Source organism: Hyla sarda, chromosome 7 (genome assembly GCF_029499605.1).
Source record: "Hyla sarda isolate aHylSar1 chromosome 7, aHylSar1.hap1, whole genome shotgun sequence".
NCBI classification, from domain to species: Eukaryota; Metazoa; Chordata; class Amphibia; order Anura; family Hylidae; genus Hyla; species Hyla sarda.
In genome coordinates, this window is record NC_079195.1 from 85097130 (window position 1) to 85109295 (window position 12166).

General features: G+C 42.5%; 1 protein-coding gene across 2 annotated transcripts in view; it reads right to left on the reverse strand.

Annotated features, from left to right (window-relative positions):
* Positions 1-12166, reverse strand: part of CDK1 (cyclin dependent kinase 1) — a 42138-nt gene that overhangs the window by 2026 nt on the left and 27946 nt on the right. For both annotated transcript variants that reach the window (XM_056529890.1, XM_056529889.1), the window contains exons 5-8: positions 10031-10154; positions 9762-9932; positions 7276-7439; positions 6409-6550 (exon numbers count right to left, since the gene is read on the reverse strand). In XM_056529890.1, coding sequence (XP_056385865.1) covers positions 6409-6550; positions 7276-7439; positions 9762-9932; positions 10031-10154 — 601 coding nt within the window. The remainder of the gene's footprint in view (positions 1-6408; positions 6551-7275; positions 7440-9761; positions 9933-10030; positions 10155-12166) is intronic.

Here is a 12166-nt window from a genome sequence, read left to right on the forward strand (position 1 = left end):
AGTGGTAAATTTTTGTTGATACTTGCATTGTTTCTTGGTGAAAAATTCCAAAATTTGATGAAAAAAATTGAAAATTTTGCATTTTTCTAACTTTGAAGCTCTCTGCTTGTAAGGAAAATAAACATTCTAAATAAATAATATTTTGATTCAAACATACAATATGTCTACTTTATGTTTGCATCATAAAGTTGACATGTTTTTACTTTTGGAAAACATCAGAGGGCTTAAAAGTTCAGAAGCAATTTTCCACAAAATTTTCAAAATCGGAATTTTTAAGGGCCAGTTCAGTTTTGAAGTGGATTTGAAGGGCCTTCATATTACAAATACCCCATAAATTACCCCATTATAAAAACTGCACCCCTCAAAGTATTCAAAATGACAGTCAGTAAGTTTGTTAACCCTTTAGGTGTTTCACAGGAATAGCAGCAAAGTGAAGGAGAAAATTCAAAATCGTAATTTTTTACACTGGCATGTTCTTTTAGACCCAGTTTTTGAATTTTTACAAGGGGTGAAAGGAGAAAAAGCCCCCCAAAATTTGTAACCCAATTTCTCTCGAGTATGGAAATACCTCATATGTGTATGTCAAGTGTTCGGCGGGCGCAGTAGAGGGCTCAGAAGGGAAGGAGCGACAATGGGATTTTGGAGAGTGAGTTTTGCTGAAATGGTTTTTAGGGGCATGTCGCATTTAGGAAGCCCCTATGGTGCCAGAACAGCAAAAAAAACAAAACACATGGCATACTATGTTGGAAACTACACCCCTCAAGGCACGTAACAAGGGGTCCGGTGAGCCTTAACACCCCACAGGTGTTAGACGACTTTTCGTTATATTCGGATGTGTAAATGAAAAAAAAATTTTTTTTACTAAAGTGCAGGTTTTTTCCCCCCAAATTTACCATTTCTACAAAGGGTAATGGGAGAAAAATCCCCCCAAACTTTGTAACGCAATTTCTACCGAGTACGGAGATACCCCATATGTGGCCCTAAACTGTTGCCTTGAAATACGACAGGGCTCTGAAGTGAGAGAGTGCCATGCGCATTTGAGGCCTGAATAAGGAATTTGCAGTAGGGGTGGACCCGGTTACAAGGATGGGGCTGGTCTCCACCAAAACCCTACAGCAGTGTCTCCCACAGGGTGCCTCCAGCTGTTGCAAGCCTCCCAGCCTGCCAGGACAGTCTATGGCTGTCCGGTAACACTGGGAGTTGTGGTTTTGTCACAGCTGGAGGCGCCGTTTAGGAAACACTGCCGTATGAGACATTTTTCATTTTTATTGGAGGGGGCGACGTGTAAGGGGGTGTATGTGTAGTGTTTTACTTTTTATTATTTGTTAGTGTAGTGTAGTGTTTTTAGGGTACATTCACACAGGCAGGGGTTCACAGTAAGTTTCCTTGAAGGAAGCCCACTGTAAACCAGACCGTACATGCTGGGAGTTGTAGTTTTACAACAGCTGTAGGCACACTGGTGGGGAACCACTGAGTTAGAAAACAGACTAGCTCAGTGATTCCAACCCATGTGCCTCCAGCTGTTGTAAGACTACAACTCCCAGCATGTATGGTCTGTCACTGCACTCTGGGAGTTGTAGTTTTGCAACAGCTGGAGGCATACGGGTTGGAATCACCGAGTTAGGAAACAGACTCTAGCTCAGTGTTTCCCAACCAGTGTGCCTACAGCTGTTGCAAAACTACAACTCCCAGCACGGCCAGACAATCAGGGATGCTGGGCGTGTAGCTCTGCAATATCTGGCCCTTCAGATGTTGCAGAACTACAACTCACAGCATGCCTGGACAATCTGGGCATGCTAGGAGTTGTAGTTCTGCAACAACTGGGGAAGAACAGTGGCCTCCAAACTGTAGCCCTCCAGATGTTGCAAAACTACAACTACAAGCATGCCCAGACTGTCCAGGCATGCTGGGAGTTGTAGTTCTGCAACATCTGAAGGGCCAGATATTGCAGAACTACATGCCCAGCATCCCTGGCTGTCTGGGCATGCTGGGAGTTGTAGTTTTGCAACATCTGGAGGGCTACAGTTTGGAGACCACTACACAGTGGTCTCCAAACTGTGACCCTCCAGATGTTGCAAAACTACAACTCCCAGCATTCATTTGGCTGTGTGGGCATGCTGGGAGTTGTAGCTTTGCAACTTTTAGAAGGCCACAGTGAAGATCACTTACCGCGATCTTCACTGCAGCCTTCTCAGCCGCACTTTCCGGCCACCGCTCCTCCTGCTCGCGCCGCTTGTTCCTGCTGCCGCCGCCGGGCCATGTCCCCCCCCCCCCCTCGCCGCCAGTGTTCCCCCTGCTCTGTACCGACTTCGATCGGTGCGCAGAGCGGGGGGGAAATGAACTCTAACCCCCGCCCCCCTCCTGCCATTGGTGGTCAGCCTGACCGACCAATGGCAGGGGATTGGAGGGGGGTGGCAACATTGCCACCTCGCTCCTATGCTTTAGGCTGGTTGGAGCTGTCTCTGACAGCTGCAATCAGTCTTATTTTCCGGGAGATTGGGTCACCAGTGACCCGATTTTCCCGGATCGCAGCAAATCGCAGGTCTGAATTGACCTGCGATTTGCTGCGATCGCCGATATGGTGGGGTCTCAGGACCCCCCTAGGCATTGCCACAGGATGCCTGCTGATAGATATCAGCAGGCATCCCGGTCCGATCACTGCCCGGCGAGCGGCAGTGATCGGAAATACGGAGGGCGTATGGATACGCCCTCCGTCCTTAAGTGACGGGACGCGAGGGCGTATGCATACGCCCTTCGTCCCCAAGGAGTTAATCACTGTGCTATTAACCCTTTAGATGCAGCGTGCAAAGTTGATCGCTGCTTCTAAAGTGAAAGTAAAGTACTGCCGGTTAGCTCAGTGGGCTGTTCGGGACCGCCGCGGCGAAACCGCAGTGACCCGAACTACTGGAGGACACCAGGAGGATCCCTCAGTGCCCAGTGTCTGAGATCCAGGCATGAGCAGTCAAGCTGCAGAATCATTGATCAATGTTATCCTATAGTATAACAAAATTCAATGCGTGCAGTGTTATAGCCCCTATGGGGGCTATAACCTTGCAAAAAGTAAATTAATTTTTTTTTATAAAAACGTATAAATAAAAATAAAAACGTGGTATCTCGGAAATGTTATTATAAAAATATATTGTTAAACAATTAGTCAGTGGCGTACGCGCCCAAATTTTTATTTTTTTTTAAAAGGCCAAAATAGCATATATTTGGTCACTTTATATCACAAAAAATAAAAAAAGCGATCAAAAAGTCTGATCAATACAAAAATGGTACCGCTAAAAACTTCAGATCATGGCGCAAAATGAGCCCTCATACCGCTCTGTACACGGAAAAATAAAGTTAGGGGTCAGAAGTAGAGATGAGCGAATTTACAGTAAATTCGATTCGTCACGAACTTCTCGGCTCGGCAGTTGATGACTTATCATGCATAAATTAGTTCAGCTTTCAGGTGCTCCGGTGGGCTGGAAAAGGTGGATACATTCCTAGGAAAGAGTCTCCTAGGACTGTATCCACCTTTTTCAGCCCACAGGAGCACCTGAAAGTTGAACTAATTTATGCAGGATAAGTCATCAACTGCCGAGCCGAGAAGTTTGTGACGAATCGAATTTACTGTAGATTACAATTTTAAACAAATAAATTTTCATGTATGTAGTTATGATTTTTTTCCAGAAGTACGAAAAAATAATAAAAAGTCATATGGATTTTTAAAAAAGGAGGAAAATAATGAAGGCGCAAAAAACATGAGTCCTTAAGGGGTTAAGTGGTACTCTCCGCTCCCTAGCGTCCAGAACATTTTAGTTCCGAGCACTGGGTGTGGGCTTCCGTGGTCACCCCACTTCCTCGTGACATCACGCCCCGCCTCCTCAAAGCAAGTCTATGGGAAGGGGCATGACGGCCGTCACCCCACCCCCATAGACTTGCATTGAGGGGTCGGGGTGACCACGGAAGCCCGAACCCAGCATTCAGAACTAAATGTTCCGGAAGCTGGGGAGCCCTTTAATATCAAAAGTTACTTTAACCCCCTTAAGGACGCAGCCCATCTGGGCCTTAAGGACTCAGACCATTTTATTTTTAAAGTTTTCATTTTTCCTCCTCGCCTTCAAAAAAATCATAACACTTATATTTTCATCCACAGACTAGCATGAGGGCTTGTTTTCTGCACGACCAGTTGTCCGTTGTAATGCCATCACTCATTTTACCATAAAATGTATTGTGCAACCAAAAAAATACTATTTGTGTGGGGAAATTAAGAAAACCGCAATTTTGCAAATTTTGGAAGGTTTGGTTTTCATGCCGTACAATTTATGTTAAAAATGACATGTGTTCTTTATTATTTGGGTCAATACGATTAAAATGATACCGATAATATACTTTACTTTTGCGCTAAAAAAATTATAATTTAAAAATCGCAAACTTAACCAAATTAGTACGTTTAAAATCCCCCCTATTTTAAAGACCTATAACTTTCATTTTTCCGTATAAGCTGCGGCATGAGGGCTAGTTTTTTTTGTGCCTTATTGATACCATATTTGCTTATATAAAAACTTTTAACCCCCTTAAGGACCAAGCCCATTTTCACCTTAAGGACCAGGACAATTTTAATTTAGCGTTTTTGTTTTTCCTCCTTGCCTTCTAAAATCCATAACTCATTTCTACAGACCCATATAAGGCCTTGTTTTTTGCGTCACCAATTGTACTTTGTAATGAAACCTCATTTTACCATAAAATGTATGGCGAACCCAAAAATATTTTTTAGGGAGGAAATTTTTATGAAAACCACAATTTTGAAAATTTTGTAGGGTTTCGTTTTCACACTGTACACTTCATGGTAAAAATGACATGTGTTCTTTATTCTGTCCACCTATAACCTTCATTCTTCCGTATATAGGGTGGTATGATTGCAAATTTTTTGCACCGTGATCTGTACTTTTTATTGATACCACATTTGCATATATAAAACTTAGATAATTTATAAAAAATTTTGGAATAAAATGTCCAAAAATGCTTTTTTTCCCACATCTTTAACGTTTACGCCGTTCCCCGTATGGGATCAACACCCTTTTTATGTCCCCATAGGGGACTATCTATAGCAATCATTTGATTGCTAACACTTCAGTGCTATACATAGCCGATAATACTGATCAGTGCTATGTCCTATCTCCTGCTCTGATCCGCTCGATCTCAGACCAAACCAGGAGACGGACGGTGGCAGGTGAGGGGACCTCCGTCTGATCGCCGCACCGGCGATCCGATCATCTGTTTTAACGTGCTCATTGCCGCAGATGCCGTGATCTGTACTGATCACGGCATCTGAGGGGTTAATGGCGGACATCCGCGCGATTGTGGATGTCGGCCAATACAGGCGGGTCCCTGACTGCTGATAGCACCTGGAACCTGCAGTGTATGACACGAGCAACGCTCCGATGCTCGTGGTCATACACAGGACGTAATTGTACGTCCTGGTGCACGAAGTACTGCCAACCCAGGCCGTACATTTACGTCCGTGGCCGTTAAGGGGTTAATACACTTTTTTATAAATTTTTCGGGGAACAAAATGTTAGTTAAAAAAAAAAAAAAACTATTTTGGACTTTTTTACGTTCACCGTATGGCATCATTAACATTTCATTTTAATAGTTTTGATATTTACGCACGCGGTGATACCAAATATGTATATAAAAAAATTTTCCACACTTTTTGGGGTGAAAGGGAAAATGGGACAATTTACGTTTTTATGGGGCGGAGGGTTCACTTTTTTTTCCCGCTTTATGTTTACACTTTAATATTCCCCATAGGGGGACTATTTATAGCAGTCATTTGATTGCCAATACTGTTCAGTGCTATGTATAGGACATAGCACTGATCAGGGTTATCGGTCATCTTCTGCTCTGGTCTGCGAGAAGGCAGATCAGAGCAGAAGACACCGGAAAGACAGCGAAGCAAGGTGAGGTGACCTCAGTCTGCTGTGCTGGATGATCGGATCACCGCGGCAGCGCTGGGGGCGATACGATCATCCATTTTAGTGATCGCAATGCTGGAGATGCCGTGATCTGTATTGACCACGCCATCTGAGGGGTTAATGGTGGTCATCCGCGCAATTGCGCATGTCCGCCATTACCAGCGGGTCCCTGGCTGCTATCAGCAGCCGGGACCTGCCGCGCATGACCCGAGCATCGCTCCAATGCTCGCGGTTATGCATAGGATGTAAGTGTATGTCCTGGTGCGTTAAGGACCAGCTCACCAGGACGTACATTTACGTCCAGCGTCGTTAAGGGGTTAAGTAAATTGATGGAACTTTCATGGTAAAGTAACCTACAGATAACCATTAGTTCTAAACAGTATGGATTGTGGTGTTTAGAAACATTGTACGAACGTAAGGGTAGATTCCTATGCTTAATACTTACAGAAAGCAAGTCAATTCCGTCTTTATCAAGGTTCTTCACATTAGAAGAAAGGTTGCCACCTTTCCATTTAGGAAATGTATTTTTGTAGTCTTGTAAAGACTCAACTTCTGGCCAGACTTCATTATTGGGTGTTCCGAGAGCTCTGAAAAATGCATAAAATAATGAAAAATGAGAGCCATTTAGGCTTAGGGCTAGATTTGATAGTTCCCCAATTATATTAATGAGATACATGCCCCCGCACCCCCCCCCCCCCCATTAGTATCAGTGCACAGAATGTTGCTTGTCAATAAGGAGTTAAAAATGTGGAAGTTCCTGACCATCACAATATTACACCTTCGCTTTATGTCATTGCAGCAAAGTCTACACATATCCCCGCATTAACCTTTCATTCACTGTAGTGTTCACACAGCACTGGTGACATGTCACTGTTCTGCTGTGACAACAGGAAAAGGCAAAAAAAAAGTTTAAACCAAAAACATTAGCTAAGTGACCGCTAAACATTTTAGTAGCAAGTACAACACCATGTAACAGGTTAAGTTGGCTTCAAATGAAAAACTAGTTAATCCTTTCATGCCCCCCACTATATAGAACTAAAGTCTGAGCTTTATACGCTTCCTATTTACCAGGGGTCCACAAGTGCTTGCTTTAAAAGAGCACATAGAAATTAAAGAATGACAGAAACTGAAAATTTGTTTTTGATGGCGCCATCAGTTGGGCCGTGCACACCATTCATAATTGGCCTGGTACCGAATACCCATTATTAGCAAAGTCATTGCTAAAATAAGCTGAATAACCCATAATAGCATGGATAGAATAAAATCATGAACCAGGGTAAGCAAGTTGCATTTTAAAACCACCTTTACATACCTGAATATTCTGAAAAGCTGGTCTATTTCAGAGTCTCCATGGAAGAGAGGCTTCTTTGTTGCAATTTCTGCAAATATAGTACCTATACTCCATACATCAACTGGTGTGGAATATCTTACAGAGCCTAACAGAACTTCTGGCGCCCTGTACCATAAGGTCACAACCTGTAGTTCAGACAGAAAACCCAGTATTTTAGACAGTCCTCATGAGGTCTATGGAGAATGCACACTTTGGGGGAGATTTATCAAAACCTGTGCAGCGGAAGAGTGGTGCAGTTGCCCATAGCAACCAATCAGATCGCTTCTTGCATTTTCCACAGGTCTCTAAAGAGGCCTGTGGAAAATGAAAGAAGCAATCTGATTGGTTGCTATGGGCAACTGCACCACTCTTCCGCTGCACAGGTTTTGATAAATCTCCCCCATTATGTCTAAGAGGAATTCCCTCTTGCAGCACACCACCATTAATTTAATGGGAATTATTCTGCAAAGTTCACACAGCTAAAGTTCTGCAGCAGAACATTCAACAAGGATTTGGATTCTAGCAGGAGATTGAACTGCAGGTAGAATCAAGAGAAGTCACGTTGGTCAATAGGATGGCGTATGTAAGAGGCAGAGTCTCAGACATAAGTGCACATCCCTTGCCAAATTTCCTTAGTGTGAACATACCCCAACACTTCTATAATTCTTCGCCAGTAGCAATTTATGCATTTATGTTACTAACAACATCTTTGGTGATCTGCAATGTCATGTAAAAAGAGAAAAGTTGCAGAATATCAAAAGATACATACACAAAACACAATGTACGATGATCGGGTCCTAAGGACCCAAGAATGCCTACAGGGGAAAGTACTCATTGATAAAACCCAAATACTAACTGGACCCAGCGTCAAGTATTGCAAAACCTCATTCACATTTCAATCTTTGCCTGTAAATATGTGGTGGGGAAGAAGTTTACATAAAAAGAAAGATTTTTCGTGTTCATTTTAGACTTCCATGATAGATGGTGATTCCCAGTTACCACCTTAGTCTGGTGGGTCCCAACTAGAAAAAGATTGAGCAGCACTGGTCTTATGCGTATGGAGTTCTTCTAAGTTTCCCCTCTTGTCTGGCTGTAAAGCAGCTGGAATCTGTTTATTCTGGCCGGAGGGCGGCATGAACTAGTGGTAGAAAAGCTGATTACATGATGTATTACATACACTTTATAATGCGACCATTTGCCAGATATCCAGAACGAGCACCATGCCACTCCCTCACACTGCTTATACACATTAGGCAGACAGCTGCTAATCAGCATCAGGTAAGTTATCAGATAGTCATTATGAATACTAAGTACTACCAAGCACATAACGGGAAGGACTATTTCCCTGCACTTCGTGACCTTGATATAAACAGGTGCATTACAAGATGCAAGTGATACATTGTAATCAGCATCTGTCAGTTTATATTGCTCTCAGGGCAGCATAAACCTTGCCCCTTGACTCAGCATTTTCTTCCCCTTCCAGGCCATATTAGGCCTTGTTTTAGGTGGGACCAATTGTATTTTGTAATGACACCGCTCATTTTTCCACAAAAAACATATGGAGGGAAAATATGCAATTTTGCAAATTTGACAGGTTTGGTTTCTAATGCATTATACAGTAGACAGACATTTTGGGGAGATTTTGTAAAATCCGTGCACAGGAAAGATTTGACCATAGGAACCAGATAGCTTGTATAATAAAAAAAAAAAAAGGATACACAATTTATATAGGTTTTATTTTACTATTTCTGTGAGTATAAAGGAGAACTACAGTGCAACCTTTTTAACTTCCCCCTGTGCCTGGGCTGCAAAAACAAACAACCTTTAACATTATTTCCCCCGTTACACCGATTTTTCCATCCTTTTCCTCTGATGCTTCTCGTAACATCACACTGCGGTCAGCATATCGCCGGCCGCAGCAGTGTCTTGCCTCAGCTGGTCATAGGCTAAGCGCACTGTCATGTAAGGAGCCTTCTCCCTGCCGCCCAAGCTCCTTACATAAGTGCTCGCCGCCTATCAGCGCCAAGGGAGGAAATGGCTGCTGCCAGCAATATGCTGAACGCAGGGTGACGTTCAGAGTCAAAGAAGCCTGAAGCAGAGCAGCACCAGAGGAACGGGATGCAGATAGAGCAACGGGGAATTTTAATAAGTGATACTCTCTGACTGACTATTCCCCACAGCTGTCTTTTCGATTCTTCCCGTTCCTGTACTCATCCCCTCAGTAATTGCGCTGCCTAGCCATTCACTGGATGTAGCAGTATCTGGTTTCAGTCTGACTTTGCAAGCTGACAGTTTTTGCAAGAGGGACACTGCAGGGACAGGAAGAAGCTGTCAGAATGAAAGATGTACGGGACTGAGGTAGAGGAGTACCGCTTATTTTTACACCAACTTCAGAAAATGTTTAAATCTAATAAACTACGACATGCTAAAGGATTCACAGGTCAGCCAAAAGGTACATCTCATCCTACCTCATGTGTATAAACACGAACAGGGATTCCAAATGCTCGAGCCAAGCCAAAGTCAGCCAACTTTATTACTCCTTTACTGTCTATCAACAAATTCTGGGGCTTTAGATCTCTGTGTAAAACTCTTCTAGCATGACAAAATACAATTCCTTGTAGAATCTGGTAAGTGTAGCTCTGTCAAACAAAACAAGAAAAATAAGTGAAGAAAGCCCCAAGTATAAGGTTTACATGGTAGATTTTAGATACATTGCCTTATGTCAGTAGGATTTTACCTTTACAAGCATTGCGTCTAAATATTGACCGCTAGGGATGGAATCCAAATACTTCTTCAAATCCATGGAAAGAAACTCAAAAATAAGATATAGCCTTGAATCTTGCATCAAAACATCCAGAAGGCTGAAGGGGGAAAGAGAAAACTATGAGTATTATTTGCCAATAATTTCTTACATAGATTGTTCACTAAATGTAAGGCATTAGGAACTAGTTATGTAGATCAGACATGTAAAAAGGTGTTGATCATACCGGGTCTCACTGCTTGTGAGAATAGCCAGGAAAGCTGGTGGCATTGTTCTCCGCTTCCCAGCCAGGTTATAGACCTGTGCATCTCTCTCATCTGACAGATGTGCTTTGTTTCAGTCCATGGTGGGCATCAGACAGATTTGCTGCTGCACACTTTAGCCAGCTTAAAAACTTTCCAATGCAGCAGATCTCTGGATTGAGTTTTAAACTTTTGACATGTTTGAATGATGTCAAGTTTGTAGAAATGACAAAGCTTTTAAGAGATAAGCACCATTTAAGCCAACATTGTACAGTATGAGGAGATTTGCCTTGAATCCAGATGACATAACATGCCTCTTCTCCTGTACAACAAAGCCATACGCCTAACAAGTGACAGGTGTGATGGTGTTCATGTTTACCTTTGGCAAGTTATAGGATGATGCATGCATTGTTTGTATGTTTGACTTGATGCATTTTTCACATGCATAGAATATTTTTATATATTTCTTAATGTAATGCATTTAGCAAGGTAATTTAATCACTGATCTTTGACCTTATGTTTGTGGTTTCAATAAAATGTGACCTCATCTAGGGAGGAGTGTTTGTGCAATGGTCTGTCCAACTAATGTTGTGCATCTTCAGCACAATTAATGCATTCAGAACCCCTTTCCCTGTCACTTGACAATCTAAAAAACTAAACTGATTGTCTGCAACATTAAACTTGTGCAGTTGTTATATTGCACCAATGCTGCACTAATCGAGACAACATCGCTTACTCAACAAGATGAAGCAGCTAAAGGTGCTATGGACCCATGTCTGCCACCAGGTTTTTTTTGGGGGGGGGGGGCACTTTTTTTTGTTTGTTTTTTAACAAAAAGTGTGGCCAGCCCCCAGCTATAAAAAAAAAAAAAAAAAAAAGTGGTCTGCCACCGTTAGCTAAAGCCCACCTGCCACTGATCAGTCCCGTAGTACTGCTAAACTTTTTTGGGGATTACTTTACCGCCATATATGGGGTATATCCATATTCTGAGAAATTGGGCTATAAACTTTGGAGCTTCTTTCGCTTACTAGTGAAACTAAAAAATGTTTGGTTAACACCAGCAATTTAGTATTAAGAATAATAATTTTCACTTTTACGTCCCACTGTTAAAAACCTGTGAGTGAAAGTACTCACTGTAACCCTTGAGGGGTGTAGTTTCCAAAATTATGTCGTGTGGGGGGGGTTTGGTTTGGTGTTCTGCTGTTCTGTCATCATGGGAGGTTTGAAAATGCACATGGACTCCCCCCAGTATTAAATTTCAGCAAAATTCTCTCTCCAAAAGTCCAATGGCGCTCCTTCTGCTCTGCAATCTGTAGTGCACCAGTAGAGCACTTAACATCCACATATAGGGTGTTTTCTTTATCGGGAGACACAGGGCTTCAAATTTTGGGTTCCATTTTCTCCCATTACCCCTTGTCAAAAAGAAAAATTTGGAGTAACGCCATCAATTGTGCTAAAAATCGAATTTTCCATTTTCACGTCCAAATTCAACGCAAAGTCTTCAATCACCTGTGAGGTGTTAAGGAACACTACAAGGGGTATATTGAGCCTTAAGGGGTGTAGTTTCCAAAATAGTATGCCTTTTTTTTGCTGTTCTGGCACCATGGGGGCTTCCTAAATGCAACATGGCCCCCAAAAACCATGACAGCAAAGTTTGTTTTAAAAAATCCCACAGTTGCTCTTTCCCTCTTGAGCCATGTTGTGATCCCACAGAGCACTTCAAGTCAACATATGAGGTGTTTCCATACTCAAGAGAAATTGGGCTACAAACTTTGGGGGGCTTTTTCTCCTACCAATTTTAAAAATGAAAAAATAAATTTCTCCTCCACTTTGCTGCTATTCTGGTGAAACACCTAAACGGTTAAACTTT